The 18,592-nt window shown below is 43.2% G+C and overlaps 1 protein-coding gene across 1 annotated transcript in view; it reads right to left on the reverse strand.

The window, feature by feature from the left end:
• Positions 1-18,592, reverse strand: part of LOC149277438 (voltage-dependent N-type calcium channel subunit alpha-1B-like) — a 90,788-nt gene that overhangs the window by 56,196 nt on the left and 16,000 nt on the right. The window contains exons 4-5 of the mRNA XM_089502888.1: positions 2,104-2,195; positions 1,601-1,762 (exon numbers count right to left, since the gene is read on the reverse strand). Coding sequence (XP_089359014.1) covers positions 1,601-1,762; positions 2,104-2,195 — 254 coding nt within the window. The remainder of the gene's footprint in view (positions 1-1,600; positions 1,763-2,103; positions 2,196-18,592) is intronic.

Below are 18,592 nucleotides of genomic sequence, written 5' to 3' on the forward strand. Positions count from 1 at the left end.
TGCCGGCTCTGATGGTACAATATCAAGACTCAACTCTATGATACGTTACCATAGTGTGTTTTGCCTGCTTGAGTCAGCAAGACCTCCAGTTCTCCAAGGCTTAGGAGGTAGAAGCACACAACAGGCTTTATCTGCTAAACCATCATAGACACAATTATAAGAGCAAATAAAATAACATTTAAAAAAAAGAATTTTTAATATGTTAAATCTTTTAAATAAAAAATAACATGAACAGCGCTGTTGGCATGGTTAGCGCTGTAGAAACCAAGTTCTGTAATAATATAAGTTTTCATGTTTTATTGTGAGCCTCCTCGGTAATGCGATATCCTGACGTATTGTGATAATCTTCCATGTCTGATATGTTGTGATATTTCCTTGAAGGCTTTCTCTTTTTCTTCTTCATAACAGAGCAGATTTGTAATAAATGCACCGTTTAGAGACTAGTTTCACGCCTGATTCTATAAACATTGTATTGGCTGATTAATTGGAAGTCCCCACTGACTCCGCTCTTGACATATTCATATTAACAAATATTACACTTTTATAAACCACCATCTGCCTTCTTTCTATGGTAAAGAGTACCGTCAAAAATACCGAATCCAGCTGGGCCCCACTGTCTAAACCCAACACCTTGTATGTCTAATAGGCGTCTGCAAGAGTACTAAGTGGTGAAGGATGGCGAAAATGGCTTAAAAATCCTTATTTCTTTAATGATAATATAATGTGAATTGCCAACGTGTACCTCTTTGAAAATTTGAAAAGATTTCTATTTTTAGCAAATTGTGGCTAAATTTAGTTGTGCAATATCCCACGTGTTCTGTTTTAAAGGCCCTCATGATCCTTGTATAAGAGGTACGTGCTAGAGTCCATCTAGATAATAATGGGGCCACATGGTTGGTGTACCCTATCCCCCCCCTAATTTTATGGGGTTTTCTAATGTACTGAACCTCCATTTACATTTAAAAAAGATTAAAATATGAAAAAACACAGAATATTCCCCGTCTTTAAGACATAATTAAGTAGTGCTTCTAGAGTGGGTTTGAGAAGCGAGAATAAAGCATTGTCCGGCTTCAGGTTAATCATTTTAAGCCCTGGCACACGCACTGCCCTGCACATTAGTAAAATCAGAGGCAAAGACGCATCAATGGATTATGTCAATTTATTCTAATGTCTAGAGGTAAAACTTAAGGGAGCCTGGCTATGCGATACTGTAAAAACTTATTAACACTCCCTGACACCAGAATCTCCAGCTCCATTGATCTACAAACCCCCATCTAGATAGCAGACTTTGAGCTTCTTACAGAAAGAGCCTCTCTGGCAGTTCACCCAGATTTGTCCGTGTGCTAAAAGGAATGAAGAATTAAAGACCAACGCTGTGCCTTTCAAAGGAACATCCAATTGGTTTGCAGTAAACATGACAAATGTGCATTTTAACTATTTAAATATTGGTAGGTAGGTATTTTGGTTTCTACCAAATCTTTGGTTCCATGGAATGTATATGGAACTCAGTACGGTCCATCCAAGCGTAGTGGAGAGAGGAACTTCACTTCCATTGACTAATAGCTTGGGTTTATGGAGGAACCAGAGACATTGTCAACACGGTTCTTACCTCCGTCTTTAGTAAAGCAGGCTTTGTGGAACTTGCCCATGTAAAACTCCAGCCCGATTATTGCAAACATGACTATAGCGAAGAACAGAAGAAGACCGATCTGCAGGAGTGGTACCATGGCCTTCATGATGGACTTCAAAACCACCTGCAGGCCTAGGAGACAATAATACATAAATAACCGCATTAGACTTAAATTCAATGAACATAGAACACATACAGCATACCTCAATTAAAGGGGGTATTTCCAAAAGCAGATTACACAGAGGTGGGAACACTGGTGGACCATTGATTCTGGTTGTCCTCATCGTCCTTTCTCTGGTGATTAAACTATCACATGCAGATGGGGACAGATCCCACGACTGGTGGGCAGGATGAGTTGGAATTGGAGAGCGTATATGGAATGTGCAGAAATAGCCGAAGAGTAGCTGGTGAGTGGGAGATAATGGCATTGGACCAGGTCCATCCCTTTTTTGAGTATCCCCAACGTTACTCACTTGGTATTCCAGATACGAGTTTCAGTGGCCTCAGCACCCTCACCGCTCTCAAGGTCCTCAAGTCAAAGTTTGCCCCAGCAGTTGCCAGAATCCTAAAGAAAAGATACTTGTGTTATTGTTTGCTGGGTACAGAAGAAATCGACATTAATGCAAGATAATAGAATCTTGGTCCAACCATTGAATCAATAGGGGCAATTAAGGGGGAAATTCCACATAAAGCCACCAGAGGGAACAACATTATCTTAAGGGATATCTCATATACCCTGACTGGATCCTTTTGTGCTCATCTGATGGGCTTTCTCTTTTGGTCAATGTGTGTTTCAGAAGATTGACTGCTTCTCATAGCATTAAGCCCCTGGCCTAGGCTTGGCCCCTGGGCCAATATTTGCCAGCCCTTACCTGTGTATCCTTCAGCAGAGTAAGATGGGGAAAGAGCAGTATAATCAGGATGTACTGTACTAATGTGTTAAACTGATTATCTGTCCAGCTAGACATGCGAAGCATGGGGATTCCCAGAGAACTTCTCCCTCCGGGGAGTTGCGCATGATGGGTCTCAGCTGGAGCTGCACACATATGCACACAGTCGCGCATACATACACAAACCCACACTTCCCCCAGGGAATTTGGCAGCCTTGGTTGCATCACACACAATCTCTCGGTAACAGAACCTCCAACAGACTCAGAGCTCGGCTTTTACAGTCACTTTCGCTAAGCCGCCGACTAATTCATATGCAAATTGTATAATAACATCTGGAATACAAAATATTTACAACTCCCATCACCCCAGCCAGGCCATAATGTTAGAAAGCAGATCTTCAAGAGCTTTCCGGATAATAATAGCAGAAAAAATACATGAGTCTCCGGCTGACACCTTTGGGTTGAAAAAAAAACCTCAAAGTGAATTTTAATTTTATGTTTCAAGTCTGGAAAAAAAGTTGAGTTTTAGTTTAATTATTTCACGCTGGAGAGCAGATCTGGATAAAAGTGTTGTTAACACAATTGTGTACGGTTACTGTAAAAAAATAAATTAAAAATAGTGCCATTTCCCGAATGTAATAATTATCCTCCTATTTACAGCTTGTCAGCATCGTCTGGCACTGTGGTTTTAGCGAATACCCTTACCACGCGCATGCATGCAGTTTCACATGTTTTTCCGACATAGACTTTAGATGCCCAATTCACATAGATGGTTGGGACTGTCCCGATAGAGGGGCTTTTGCCTCTTTGGCCATCTGTCTCATCCAACGTTCAGAATTTCATCAGCATTGTTACAAATATTGTTCTAATTGTACATGTGCACATCTGAACAACATGATAATGATATCCACTATGTGGGCAGAGTTGGATATGACATCATAGTGATGTCACCACAGTATAACCCACTAAGTGTCTCCACCACATGTTGCATGTTCCCTGTTTGTGTCCAATGAATATAAAAACTTAAACTCTGTGGGTAAAAGTCAGACCGTCCCCAATTATTATCTGAATACTAGAACTGCTTAAAGGTTTTAAATCTAAGGCTCATGTTGCATGAAGAATCCTGAAATTAAATGGAACCTCGTGGGTGTGTCAGATTCAAGCATCCTGATTGGCTGCTGATTGTCATGTGTCAAAGGGGAATTTCGGGAGTTTTATTCCAGCTTGTACCTCCTGATCCGCATCATGCAGAACTATATTACCCACAATCCTCTGGGCTAAAAAAAAGGATTGAGACTTAATTATAAATAGTATCACTGGGTTCACACGAAATCCTTTTCTGCTTAATTTTTTTACAGAGGGATGTAAGAAAAAATAGAATTAGGTCGACGAGTGTAAAAAACCAAAATAAGAGCGCAAGCTCCCAAGAGATAAAATGTCCTGAGCAAAGTCCTTCAGAAACTGTAAAATGGCTGATAAGTCTTCAGAGGATTCAATCCAATTTATCCCAAGCAGAAGGAGCCGGCACTTGGTCACCGCTCGATCTCCGAGGAGAAAGCCGTTCTGTATTGTGGGCACAGACTGTGTGTCATGAAATTGGTGCCAGGAGATGTGTTTCCATCCGGCTGTCGGGGATTGGTGGTGCAGAAACACCTAACGGATCTACCCAGTAACGTTACAGCACGTTACAGAGAGAATTGTTCACAATCTGGGGGGTTATAAGAGTAACGTTGTTACAAACTGCCACACAATTAGAATTGGCACAAAAAGGACTGCCAAAAAATGTACCGGGCACAATGAGAATCAGTACAAAAATCAGCGCCAAAAACATATGATCTATCCAGTGGGAGACACGGTGCCAAAAATCATTTAAACATTAAATATTTAGTAGTAGACCAGATATAGAAAAACATGCATGCTTCCCCGGTGGAGCTCACCTCCTCCATGACCTCACATCCTAATTTCACCATTTTAATTACCAACCATTCACAGGGCAACCGAGGGGTGCCTATGGGCAACAGCTGATCCATGACGTGAGTCTAATATAAAATCACGGCACGAGTTCTCCAACATAAACTGTAAGCAAGTAAATCAGATCCAGGGATGTCATGTAGGTCCATGAAGAAGGACCCAAGACCTCACTATAGAAAGTGGTTGTGAAATATTTGAAATACATCAATGTATCCATGAAGGCAGAGATAGCCTTACGGTACCCCAGACATAGACCCAAGGTCCAAGAAAGTTCAGCTAAACACCTCAGGATATTGTATAATTCAGGTTTACAGATGCCCCTGCTGTCATCCATTTTAGGGATAGACCTGGTCGGCGACTAATGGTGCAAGCACGTAATACAGAGATACACTACTGTCATACACTGTATCAAGATGCCTTTTCCTGTGCCACGGAACAGCATAACGAGTTTATATTTAAGCTATCTATGGTGAATTTATTTTGTTTCTTGTTGTTTGTAAATATTTTTGAATATATATTTTTAAAATATATAATAAAAAAAAATATATACAATATATATATATAATAAAATCTAACATAATTTGTACCAATATTTACGACGGTGGTTCTGCTACATCAAAGTTGTTAAAAGAAAATGAATCTTTCCGCATCTCATTAACATGTAAGAATAACGATCCACCTCTTCGGTGTTAGACGCTGAAGTTTACTCCTGACAACAGGGGGAAAAAATGAAAAAATCCAACTAAATAATTCAGAATTCAGTACATTTTGCTCTGAGATGAGGCCCAACGTAAATCCTCTCTGTATCCGCTTTCTGACACTTTACAAATCGCAGGCTGGTGTTAAAATGTTCTGAGCTGTCTAATTTTAAAAGGGATACCGTCTGCAATTTTGATCGTTTGTACACAACACCGTCATGTAATTTTGCATCTTATTATGGACACGGCGTTGACCGTAAATTGCTTGGCTGGGAGGAATGAAGAGCTAACCTGTGGGTATAAAATTAGGGAACATTTGCCCCCCCCCCGCATATATAAAGCCAAGAACCACGCAGACGCACACGTCACGGGTCAGGTTTGCATCTTCTCCGTTGGTTTTTATCCTTTACATGCTGAAGGGATGTGGACAGGACCCGATTAGACATGGCACATGCTTTGTTAGAGGCAAATGGGTCTTGGTAAATGCTATCTCTATAGGCACCCAATCCTAAGAACCAGCAACACAATGTTCTTATCTTCCAAGGGTGTGAATGGAGGTCCAGAGCCGGCCTTTTGTGTCTACGTTCATCTGTGATCTACTTCCATCTCTGGACGAGGATTTAAGGTCATGCTGTTGGCACTCATAGAGTTAATGTGTTTTGGCTTCCGCTATAAAATCCAGGAAAATGATAAATAGCCCGGTATCTATAACAGGCTGTCTCCCAGTGCATGCCGTTAATATGAGAATCTATCTTGTATGGCATTCTTCAAGTGTCGGAACTGCGTGCTCGCTGTGATGGAGGGAGCGAGACGCACACGACATAAAAACACGGAGAGGCAGAGACACCGAAGAGACAGGCAACAATAGATGAGAATTTAAAAAAAGGGCTCCCTGAGACGTGTTTGGGGGTTGGGGTGCCAAGACTCTTGTTTATTAAGACAGCATGAAGCCATGTCTCTCCGGAGACTCGAGCTCGCATCACAAATAGCTGCTTACGGGAAGGTTAGGATGCTGACACGGTGGGAGAGGTGTATAAAAGGGCCATAGTAAATCTGTAGAAATATATGGTTTTAAAACAACAGAACATTACATAAAAGCCCACAAAAATAACACTCTCATTTGACGTGGGATAACAGCATTTTGGCCAACCTAGTCTGCCTGTTTCTAGATCTCAAGCCGTAGTTGGACCTTGGCCTCGTCTTGGAGTCGACTTCTGTTGTTTTGAAGCAATATCTGCACATAGAAGGACAGACCTACGCTGGGAAAAGCCTGCCTGACCTGTTTAAGAATGGGAAGATACATGACATATTGACGGATGATCAGAAGCAGGGGTCGGCTCCAACATTGCTCATGGTGGACTGTGGTGGACAATTTAATGATGTCCTATTGACCTTCAAAAACCTTGCCATGGACACTTTGCCTATCCCTGGCTGGTCAGAAGGAAATCTTGTCCCAAGTTATTTGACCTGGAGGCCACTAGGAATGATTTGTGCAAAAGACGAAGGGATGGATCAACACGTGGAGTAACTGGGCCACGGGCAACGTTTTGAAGAACGTATCTAGCCCTTTGGCTTTAGGGCTGGATGAAGGTACTTGCCAGTCATTGGGAGTTGCTTCTGATAATAGTTGTCGGCGGAGCTGTAATTAGTGGAGTTTCTTTAAGGAACATTCAGAGCCTCCGCTGCTAATTGGAAAGTAAAAAAAAAGTACTAATAATAATTATAGCCGCAGACCAATGGGAACTCACATGAGCCGCGTCCTCGGATCTGAACTTCAGAAACCATCAGATAATCAGACATTCTGCACGGTCGGGTCTTGAATCGGAGCTATTAAATAGCCTTATAACCAGACTGAAGAGCAGACATAATTACGATAACTACGGCACACAGAAAATCCCAGTTTTATTAGTTTTGGTTATTTTTACTAGGATATGGAATAAAGATCTAACCCTAAAATCTTGTTGCTGCACCGCAAAATTATATTAAAATACCGTATTTGCTCGATTATAAGACGAGGTTTTTTTCAGAGCAAATGCCCCTCGTCTTCTAATCGGGGTCGTCTTATAATCAGACCTCAAATAGAGGTCTGATTATGAGACTAAGATCCAGATCCCCCGCACCGCTACAGGGGACCTGGATCCTCCTGTCTCCCCCCCCCATTTAACACCCCCACACACACCGGTGCGGGGAACTCTGATCTCTGACAGCCGGGGAAGGTATGCGCGACGGACGCAGACAAACCCCCGCTGCCAACTCCACCTCCTTCCGGCTGCAGCGGAAGGAGACGTCAACCCGCTGCCCCGGCAATACAGCAGGAAATTGGAAGCACCGGTAAGTGTGTGTGTGTGCGTGTGTGTGTTAAATGGGGGCATAGGGCATTTCTGGAATGCCTTATACCCCTATATGCCACTCTGGCACTTAGGGGGTTAAAATGCATATTATGGGGCAGAGTGGCATATAGGGAGGTATAAGGCATTTCAGGAGGCAGAGTGGCGTTAAGGGGGAATTTAATAGAGCACTCTGCCTCCTGAAATGCCTTATACCTCCCTATATGCCACTCTGCCCCATAATATGCCTTTTAACCCCCTAAATGCCAGAGTGGCATATAGGGGTATAAGGCATTTCTGGAGGCAGAGTTCTCTATACAATGCCTTTTAACTCCCTTAATGCCACTCTGCCTCCTGGAATGCCTTATACCTCCCTATATGCCACTCTGCCCCATAATATGCATTTTAACCCCCTAAATGCCAGAATGGGATATAAGGGTATAAGGCATTTCTGGAGGCAGAGTGGCACATAGGGGGTCAAAAGGCATACCATGGGGCACAGTGGCATATAGAGGGTTAAAAGGCATATCATGGGCCACAGTGCCATATTGGTGTGGCAAGCCTGGGGGCAGATGTGCGTAACTGGGGGACAGGTTGGAAAATACAAGGAAATAAAAACAAAAAAAATATTTTTCTCAATCATAGTTTAAAAAAAAAAAAATAGTTTACATGAATTAACATTTACTGGTAAAACTTTTTTCCTTTAGGGTCGTCTTATATTCAGGCTTTTTCTTTTTTTTCCTAAGTTAATATTCAGATTTTGGGGGGTCGTCTTATAATCGAGCAAATACGGTAACACTAGGTCCAAGAAAGAGTTCGAACAACCTGCAGAGCCTGACCCACAGAGCTTACAGTTTATCAACAGCGATTTAACATACGGGGAGGAATCACATTTATAGGGGGATTGTCACAATCCCAGCTTTTAATACATTTATTTGATTGAACCACCTATAGTTCATTGTTTTTGATTGTCAAGGGCCAGCGTTACCAAATCAATGTCCTTTCCTGAAGTTCTCGCCTCCTTTCACCCTTACAAAGGCTGTTTGAACCAATAAACAGCAATCAGCAACTTAACACTAGTGGAGAGATAACTTAATGGGGAGAAATAATCCTGCGGATCCAGAGGATTTAAAACGGCTGCTCCCATGGGATGCTGTAAAGACCCAAACCTTAATCAGTCGTTGGTCTCGTCTTAGATTCAGGAGCCGTATGTCTACCCCATGCATTGGATTACCCTCTACCACTTCTGCTGGGAGGCTGTTCCACTTATCTACCACCCGCTCTGTAAAGTAAAAGTAAAATTCTAATCTGTAAATATCATTACATTGGTTAATGAATGTGTAGAACCGTAATGTTATCTCTCCGGAGAGCGAGCCCCTTAACCTAACAGGGCTGGGTAGAATTAGCCCAGAATGTATCTATCGCACAAGAGGCAAAACAAGCATGGATGGGTGAATCCGGCATAATCCGTCTCGGATAAAACAAACAATTTGTCCGTCCGTAATGAATGGCTTCTTACATCTGATGCAGAACGGAAGATTTATGGTTCTTCAGAAATAGCGGAATTTGGGTGGAAAATATAAATGGAACAGAACAGCGGCAAAGAGAGAGGAGAATTTACCTCCACAGGGGTTACCAGGGATGATAGGTTAGAAAATGTCCTCTAAAGGACTGAAATGGCGCTCGCTGCATCCACAAGCATATATTTGCTATTTCGATGTACTTTTTTTGCCCCGGAGGCATGTAGGAGAATCCTTGTTCTACACGACTTACAGCACAAGGGTTAATTTCATTTTGGGCAGCTTGGATATTTGATTAGAAAGGCAGTGCCTGCAGCGGATAATCAGGCAATCTCGCATCGTGACGTATTTCAGGGCCGTTCAAAATAATTTTCGGATAATAATGTTACAATGTAACCCCAGATCAGATCTGTGACGGTAATAAAACGCATCATCGCCGGTCGAGGGCTCACAGAGAAGGGACTTTCAGAAGTTGGCAGGGGGCCTTTGATGGCGGGTGGGTCGTGGTGGCGTCTTCATCTAATTTGGTTTCCCTTTCATCCTGACCGAAATCAGGGCATCATAACCCCATACTGCGAGAGAGAGATAAGGGAGAGATAGATCTTTTCTCGCTCTACCTTATAATGGAAAAAAAAACTGTGAAGGTGAAAACCAAGGTGGGGGGGGTTAAATTAGAGTCAAATAAAACAATTAGCACTTTGATTTTGCTTTTGTATTACACCACAGAAAAATATTTGGGGGTCACGCATGTCCGGTACCCCAAAAATTTACCCTACAGCCACATAAAACCTGCAATCTAGGCTGAAAATATTGTTTATTGAAGGAACAATCTGATAACCGTATTTTTGTCTCATATAGAGGGGAACGGGAGTTGGGCTGGCATGCGCTGCAGTCCACGCACAGGAAGTGTACTTAAGTACACTTCCTGCTTCATAAGAAGCAGGCAGGGAGAGGGGAAAGTGAGTCAGAAGCCTCAGTTCTTAACTCTAGAATTCCTGCACCGATTTGTATGCAGTCCGTGAAAAATGAAGTTCACAATGCATTTTACTTAAATGGGGGACTGGAGAGGTCCTTTAAAGTGCCTGCATCTTCCTTTAATAAGGGCCTCTTATGTTCTATCTACAATTAAGGGCTTTGAGTCTCAGATCTGTCGCTCGTTCTCTGCGAGGAACAACGTGAAATGGATTTGCAGCTCATGTGAGTGCAATACGTTATTCCAGCTTCCGTGAGTTGCCCGTGTAATGAATCCCATCTTTTTTTGCAGCCCTGTTTGATTTTCGAAGCCGGGTAATTCTAGGTTTGAGTTGTAAAAACGTCTCGGATGACCAGGTGCTCAGTGACATGGCGAATTGGATTGACATGAAGTCAAGGTGCGCCGGCTGATAAAGAGAAGCAAGCCAGGGCACACGACAGTACACAGAAACCGTCCCCGGTGACATCCCCCGGTCCTCGCCGACTCGCGGAGGAGACAGTAATCAGGAATGGCGAGCGCGGTTTACGACTCAACAAACACAGAGCCTCAAAACAGCAGTTCGTGCCGTTCGCAGTCTGTTATTACACCAAGCGACTTGCGCAATCCCTTAGCGGTTTAGAGTCATAAACAGAGGTACAGGGCGGTGCGACCAGACCCGGCTTCTGACCCGCCAGCCGCTGGGGATCCTGTGAATGGTGATCCACAGCAGTGCTAGAACAAGTCCGAAGCCAAACGCAGAGCCGTGGGGTCGTTTATTTTCAGCTGGGCCCCTTACACTGAGCTTCCAAAACACCACTTATCACCGTACGGCTACCCGGAGCCCCCCCTTTGCGGGATGCGGGTAGGAGGTGGTCGGTCCCGATGACATCGCAGGACACACTATTTTCAATGAGGAGGTGGGCGGGGAGTGGGGCGTGCCTCAACGCCACTCCCAGGACCCCGAAACCCAGAGAAGCTGCATTTTACACGGAGCCTCCGGGCGAAACCCAGAGACTTCTCAGGTATGCTAATCACAGGTCCCATAAACGGCAAAGTTAATCTTTTACAAACCCCTGAAAGGCAACAAAATGCAAAAAGGGACCCCCTCTTCTAGAAGCAGAGGATCTACAGGGGTCTTGGTGATTCTGTGGGAAACGAGGAGTTTAGGCAAAATAAAAGTGTGGGCAGTAAAGCTACGGAATTCACTCCGTATACAATACAACAGATGTCTTCTCCAATAAAGAAGATGGAAGGCACAAAAATATAATGATTAAAAAAAAACGGAGCTAAATGACCGGACCAGGAACAGATCCGAAGCAAGAATATTCATTTCTGAACTAAAAATGGGAGAAAAGCTCCAACACATATATATACGGATATACATCTCCAAACATACAGACATTTCACGTACATACATCATACTTAATTCCAGCCTGTCTCCCCTCCCCCACTCATTCCAGCACTTACTATACGTTTTTAATTACCCCCCCTCCATCTTCCTTTTCCCCTCCTCTCCCCTCCCTATTACATCTGGCCTCATGGCTTCACTTTGCACTCCGTGACACTAACACAGCTCTCTCTCCGCTCCATCCCCACTCGCTTCTCCCTCTCTTCTCTCTCCTCGCTCTCTTCTCTCTCTGCTTCTCTCCTCTTATGTCTCTGTCTTTCCCTCCCCCGCTGTGATTGCCTCTTTGCCAGTACAATAGTTCCCGTCTTGACGTCATGACAGAATGTATTATCTATATTTGTCAATGTCACACAATCCCAAAATACTCTGAATATAATAGGACACGGGGGGTGGGGGGCATTTGGTGGAACACCTCCCGCACTGTCGACTCCATAAGTGCCGAAGTGAGAATAACAAAATGCACGAAGAGTTCTGGAAAAATTCAGTTTAAATATTAACCTGAGATCGGGGGCAGTCTGTGGCAAAGCCAGCATTATCCGATCAATCTCCTGTTCTGACGTTCTCTCCCTCCCCCACAGCTTCCTGAGCCAATCAACAACAACCAGCAACTTAGCAATAGGGGAGAGATAACTTAATGGGGAGGAATAGGCATGAGAACCTGAGAGCAGTTAATGAGGTTGGCTGCTTTCTTCGTATGCACATTAACCGGGTTTCTAATACATACATTGCGCATACATTTCAGAACCGGAGGAACTAGGGTTTGGGTAAGGGGACGGCTCAAAGCGCCAATTTATTGATGGATTTCACAGCCAATGGGATTTCACTGTCAGCTTTACTCCCTAGAAAAAAGACTCAACGCATCTCTTCTTGCGCAGTATATCGGAATGCGACAAAGAACCCGCGTTTCTAATACATTGGGAACTTTTCCTTTAAGTTCTGCTGATAACCGTCAAAAAAGCAAAAAAAAAGAAAGATATATTTTACGGATGCAAATGCTGATCGACCTGATTATAATAACATTTTCAATCAAACGGTGGAGGTGTCATGGAGATGAGTTCCTCCCAAATTCCTCTGATTGCTTCTCGTGGTAATTGTGCACCTGCTTCTCTGATTGTAACCCCTTAAAAACAAACAGAACACAAGGAGTGCATCTGCAGGTGACTTCGATCCGACCCGGCGCATTTCTTTTATCGCGCTTCGCATTAAACGCTCATTAATGCCGCATGTCACGGGCACCGATCCGAACGCATGCGTGCAAACAGCAGACAATTTACATTCCACCCCCCCCCCAGGGTGCAGAAACGTCTGGTGCACCCACCCCAATACGTTAAAAAGGCATAGCGGGGCAGACGGGAATTGAACTGGGTAAAGCGTGTCCAGGAGTGGGTGTGGCATGGTCTGTAATGGGTGTGGCTATTGTTATACTCCTCCCCTTTCATATTGATTCCAGCTTAAATATAATTGACGCCATGCAGAACATGCGCTGCAATTTACTCTACATTGTACAGTGCTGGGGAATATGACGGCGCTGTCATAATATGACAACAAATTATAATAATAGAAACCCTCATTTGCATATTGTTACCCAGAATCCAACGCTCCCCCAAATCACGGAGCGAGCCGATGGGTTTCTGTTTTTAATTCCAGCAGATCCTCGCCGTCCTTTCATCTTTTTCCCGTGAGCGCACCTTTCACTTCTCTCCATGTCCCTTTTTTCATTTCCTTTATCATCAGCCGGCTCTGTTCTTTTCCGAGATATATCTACCTAATAGCCCAGCGCGTGTTATAATCTCGTAACCCCCCGCACACTGGAATTGGGGGCTCTCTGCAGGATTGGAAATAAAATCCCCGTTATCTGCTTATATTCAATTTAAATCTCCGGATAGGGGGTCTGTCCTGTTAAACCTCACAGTGCCCACCACAATGGGTGTGTTTGTTAATAAAAAAAAAACTATTAAAAGATTACATGAATAATACTAATAAATAATAATGATAATTATTATTTATACCTCTGGATAGGGGGTCTGCCCTTTTTAACCTCACGCTACGCACCACGATGGGTGTATTTGGGAAAACTGGGCTGGAGGCATCTCAGAATAAATAAATAAATAATTTAAACAAAATTAAATCATAAAAATAATAAAGAAAAAAATGATAAATAATGATAAAAAATAAATATAATTCCAGTGTCACTGCAGGTAAATATTTATTATTAACCCCGTTTATTATTAGCCGGCCGGTTAATAACCTTCACACCCGTAACCAGTTTAAGGAAACACTGCGGTCACACTACACCTTTTATGTTAGAAATTTCTTTTAGGGCCAAGGTCTCATCTTTTCTGGGTTCGGTATCGGACTAAAGAGTATCCTGAGTTCTGAAGATAATACGCGATGTCAGAAGGTCACATGACACAGCCCTGCCACCGCTCACCTCGGGGTGATTCTACTACTCATACAACGCGGATACATCATTCATGGCAGCCGCTGGCTTACAGCCCCTGGGATACATATGTCCTGTATTGACAGGAAGTAACGCGGGGCCCTAAAAATGTAAATGTACATATAGATAAAAGTATATATATATATATAGATATATATATATATAGTTACTAATAGGAACATCCAGACACTACGATGGCTTGCAATGCGGGGGTTAAATCAAGCAATGTCCTATTATTTGCCAGACGGGGCCCCGTTCTGACAGTATAAAGCAGGGAAGATGCGTTTGCGATGTTAAAGGCAGTCACATCTACAGGGAAATAAAGGAGAAGATACCAAGGTCACCATAGTAACCAACCAAAGCACCTTGCCTCTGCTCGGCTCATCAAAATATGACTGAACGGGGCCCGTCCTTAACCCGTTAGGTGCCAGAGAGAACTACGTGCTGTATTCAGCCAGGGGTGTATAGGGTATTCTGTAATGACGAACGCCGATGTCTTTATTTATACAATGTATCTATTGGCAACCATATTATTTTAAACGGTATAATAATAATAATAATCATACATCTCAGCTGCCCTGTGATAAATGGTTACTTCTAGCCTCCTTGTATCCCTATGGTCTCTTTTTTGGGGTAGGGTCTCTTTTTGGGGTAGGGTCTCCTTTTGGAGGAGGATATCCTTTTGGGGTAGGGTTTCTTTTTTGGGGTTGGGTCTCTTTGGGGTTGGGTCTCTTTTTGAATTTAAGACGAAACCAACGACTGATTAAGGTTTAAGTCTTTACAGCAGGAGAAACGGGTGACTAGATAAGGGCCGTCAGGGGCCGATCTGTTGACAGGGTCTATGTTTCTATGACACACGGGGCAGCGCTGGGTTACATGAAAATCTTTCTCAATTTCCTAAATGTAATCAAGTCTATTCCACACTTTGGATAGAAGCTTAAATCTTCAGAGCCGAGTTATTACTGTATCCTCCGTGGTTCTCCCACAAAGGCTGGCGCGCCGTATCGGAAATTCACCGCACAGATAAATGCCGAGGTATCAGCAGATTGAGACAAGACTTCTGAATTCACAGGGTAACCCTTTTTTTTCATTTCCGCCTACTATTCATTCGAACCAAAGCCGTCGACTCGGCAGCGTAAGAGAAATGATGACATTTACCATTTTGGCAGATTAAAATTGCAGCGGGGACGGCAGACGCAACGAAAGACAGAGAAAACAAAGGAAATGAAGTGGAGACAGAGAAGCGAGGCAGGCTGATATTAACATCTTTACCAGCATCAAATAAATAAATAAAAGAACAGAAACTCTTTCACTGCCAGGGTTTATTTGCCTAAAAATCTAAAAATATCTTAAAACCCCCCCCACAAAATAATGCCTTGAACCCCCAACGCGTTTAACGCACCTAAGGGCTGTGTGCTATTTGCATTTATACCAATATGTTCTTACAGAATTTCCCTGTAGGTTTAAAAAAAAAATGAAAAGCAAAACATTTTACATTAATAACATAAAAAAAAACTGGTTATTTATTTATTTATTTTTTAAAAACACGCACGGTTAATTCAATTTTAAAAGTACATTTTGGCCTACTATGGAACATGCTAACTACCCCCCTTCTCCATCTTGAGTCCTGTGCCACTTATGAAATGAATGCTAGAATGAACAGCCAATCACGGATGTGCCAGGTGCATGTAAAAAAAATACAGATTTTTAATCTGTTTTTTTTGAGGTGGCAGGTCTGCTTTTAGACGTTATTTGACGATTTGCTAACAGAGGGAGATGCTTGCGCATGGTCGGTTATCCAGAACCACACCCTTTTCTGGATTCAGAGTCCATGTGATGGCTGGGAGTGACTCGATCTGACGGGATCATCGGTCTCCAACAACCAACCCCCCCCCGTCTATGGGTGACTCGAAGAATTACCCTCTCTGTGATTTGTTTTCTGTGAAACTGTTTCAACAAATAGAATGTCCGCCCCATGATTCATAGTTTCGGATTGCTGCTTGAAAATGTGTGTGGTTTTTAGCCTGAACTTAATCAACTGCAATTTGCTTTCAAAGGAAGTGATGACAGGAAGCTCGTTAAAGGGCAGCCGCCTAATTTATGCATCTGTCTCAAGAGTAACGCAAAATATTACAGAGAAAACGGCCTGGAGCGCGAGACGGATTGTGACGGGCAGGGAGCGGGGAGGCTGGCGGGTTACTGGAGGTGAAGCCGGGTTTATGGTGGACCCAGTATGGGAGAAACATGACGGCAAAACCCTTCAATATACAATAAACTCACATCTAATAGAGCTCATCTACTCACACCTAACAGAGCTCCTCTACTCACACCTAACAGAGCTCATCTACTCACACCTAACAGAGCTCCTCTACTCACACCTAACAGAGCTCCTCTACTCACACCTAATAGAGCTCATCTACTCACACCTAATAGAGCTCCTCTACTCACACCTAATAGAGCTCCTCTACTCACATCTAATAGAGCTCCTCTACTCACACCTAATAGAGCTCCTCTACTCACATCTAATAGAGCTCCTCTACTCACATCTAATAGAGCTCCTCTACTCACACCTAATAGAGCTCCTCTACTCACACCTAATAGAGCTCCTCCACTCAACCTAATAGAGCTCCTCTACTCACACCTAATAGAGCTCCTCTACTCACATCTAATAGAGCTCCTCTACTCACATCTAATAGAGCTCCTATACTCAACCTAATAGAGCTCCTCCACTCAACCTAATAGAGCTCCTCTACTCACACCTAATAGAGCTCCTCTATTCACATCTAATAGAGCTCCTCTACTCACACCTAATAGAGCGGCTCTACTCACATCTAATTGAGCTCCTCCACTCAACCTAATTGAGCTCCACGGCTCGCCATGCGGTGGCCGTTTATCCCTCCTGCCAACTGAGTTTCAAAAATCATTACTTTTTAATCTTTCTCATTAATATACGAGGGGCCAAGGGGTAACTTTATACAAGTCCTGCTCTGCCCAGGTGTTTGTCCCCAGCCCTACCCCATCACTACCCCATCACTATATTACCCCACCACTGTATTACCCCATCACTATAATACCCCACCACTGTATTACCCCACCACTGTATTACCCCACGACTGTATTACAGAAAATACATTTAATGTTATAATCCGGGGCAAACATACCGCGCACACAGAGAGAGCGTTTGATCCCTAAAAATACCCTGCAGAGAAACATTGTTACTCTGGATGTGCATGGATCATTGATGTACAAATAATGTATTAGAAGTCAAGGAAAAACAAGGTGCTGTGTTCAGCGATAATTAAGGGCAATTAACAGGATGAGCCAACCCCCCCCAACATGAACTGATGAGCCTTACATGAACGCGAGCAGCTCTGCTCCTAATACCATGACATGAAATGATAAAAATGTAACAATACAGACATTAATATGTGTAAAAGCAAAAGCCCACTACCATAACTCTCAGCCAGCCAAAGGGCTCCTAGCTAGATAAGCCTCTATGTGAACACGATGGGAGTTGTAGTTCACAGAAGCTGGAACAATGCGGGTTCCATCATAAATTGTAAGAATAATTTTAATAACTAGTTATTTTCAACAAATATGTAGGATGGCTTATAAAATGTGATTTTGAGGTTTATACATAAAGACATTCTGAAGGGTCCTGGTTCCTCCCTCTAGAATAAAAAAAAGTATCTAGAGGTATTTATATAGCACCGTCATATTCCGTAGCGCTGTACGACGGTAAAGCCAGTATTTCTAGAGGAATGCGCTCCATCGAGTAGACCGGAGTCTGATCCAAATCAGAAGTGACAGACACAAAGGCTAGGCTCCGGATCCATATCCAGAGAAATGCGGTTCCTAACTGGCCTGTTATCCCCCGATCCTGCGCGGGTGCTGCGCTTCCTCCTGAAAGGAACACACTGACCTGCCACGCAGGATTACCTTCTCCCTGCGCCTGTGGATGCTGGCTGCCTCAAACACTGAAGTCATGAGAGGTGAATGGAAGCCGGATTAGAGCGACCGCTCGGCGCATGGCACTTTAGGAGTAGGGTTACCTCCGGAGGGGCATTAACAAGCAGTGAAGGGCAGGAACAGCTGGGGGGATAAATGTTACATGAATTTTCTTTTTCACCTTAGAATCAAATTACAAAAACATAAAAAGGCCATTCGGATCACAGAGAATATTGATAGTAACATTTTGGGTTTTTTTTAAATCAGAGCAGAAATGATTAAGAGACTCTCGCCGGCACCCACTCTAATATGTCATAAATTATCCAAAATTGTTCTAATAGACGTTCCTGCCACAAACTCTCTCAGAGCATCGCGATGAAATCACGACACCGTGTGCTGCAGCACGATCACCGAGCCAATCGGCAACACAAACGCTGAAAATCACTTAAAATAAAAAAAGTAACTTTGAGGTCTCTTTTTAGAACTCTTGTCTTTGTCCTGAGTAGATTGTTGCAGATAATCTTTCTTGCTAATGCCCATCACAGACTGAGTGTTTTTGCTGATTGAGCTAAATTTAGCCCGTCGACTTGAATTGGTTTCTTTGCCCATGTAGATCTGGATCAAGCTTTACAAAATATCTGTGTTACGTATGCACTTAGTTTATGTGTTATCATGGTTCTGGGGTGTATTCCAAAAAGGTTTAACATTGAAATCAAGTTGCTCTGGCCTCTTGCAACAAGCGTCGAGGAGACTACAGAGAAGGTTCACTCTCCTCCAGTCCCTGTTGATCGGCAACTGAACAAAAAAT

Source organism: Sceloporus occidentalis, unplaced genomic scaffold, assembly GCF_023333645.1.
Source record: "Sceloporus occidentalis isolate IW3139 unplaced genomic scaffold, rSceOcc1.0.p SCAF_214, whole genome shotgun sequence".
Taxonomy (NCBI): domain Eukaryota; kingdom Metazoa; phylum Chordata; class Lepidosauria; order Squamata; family Phrynosomatidae; genus Sceloporus; species Sceloporus occidentalis.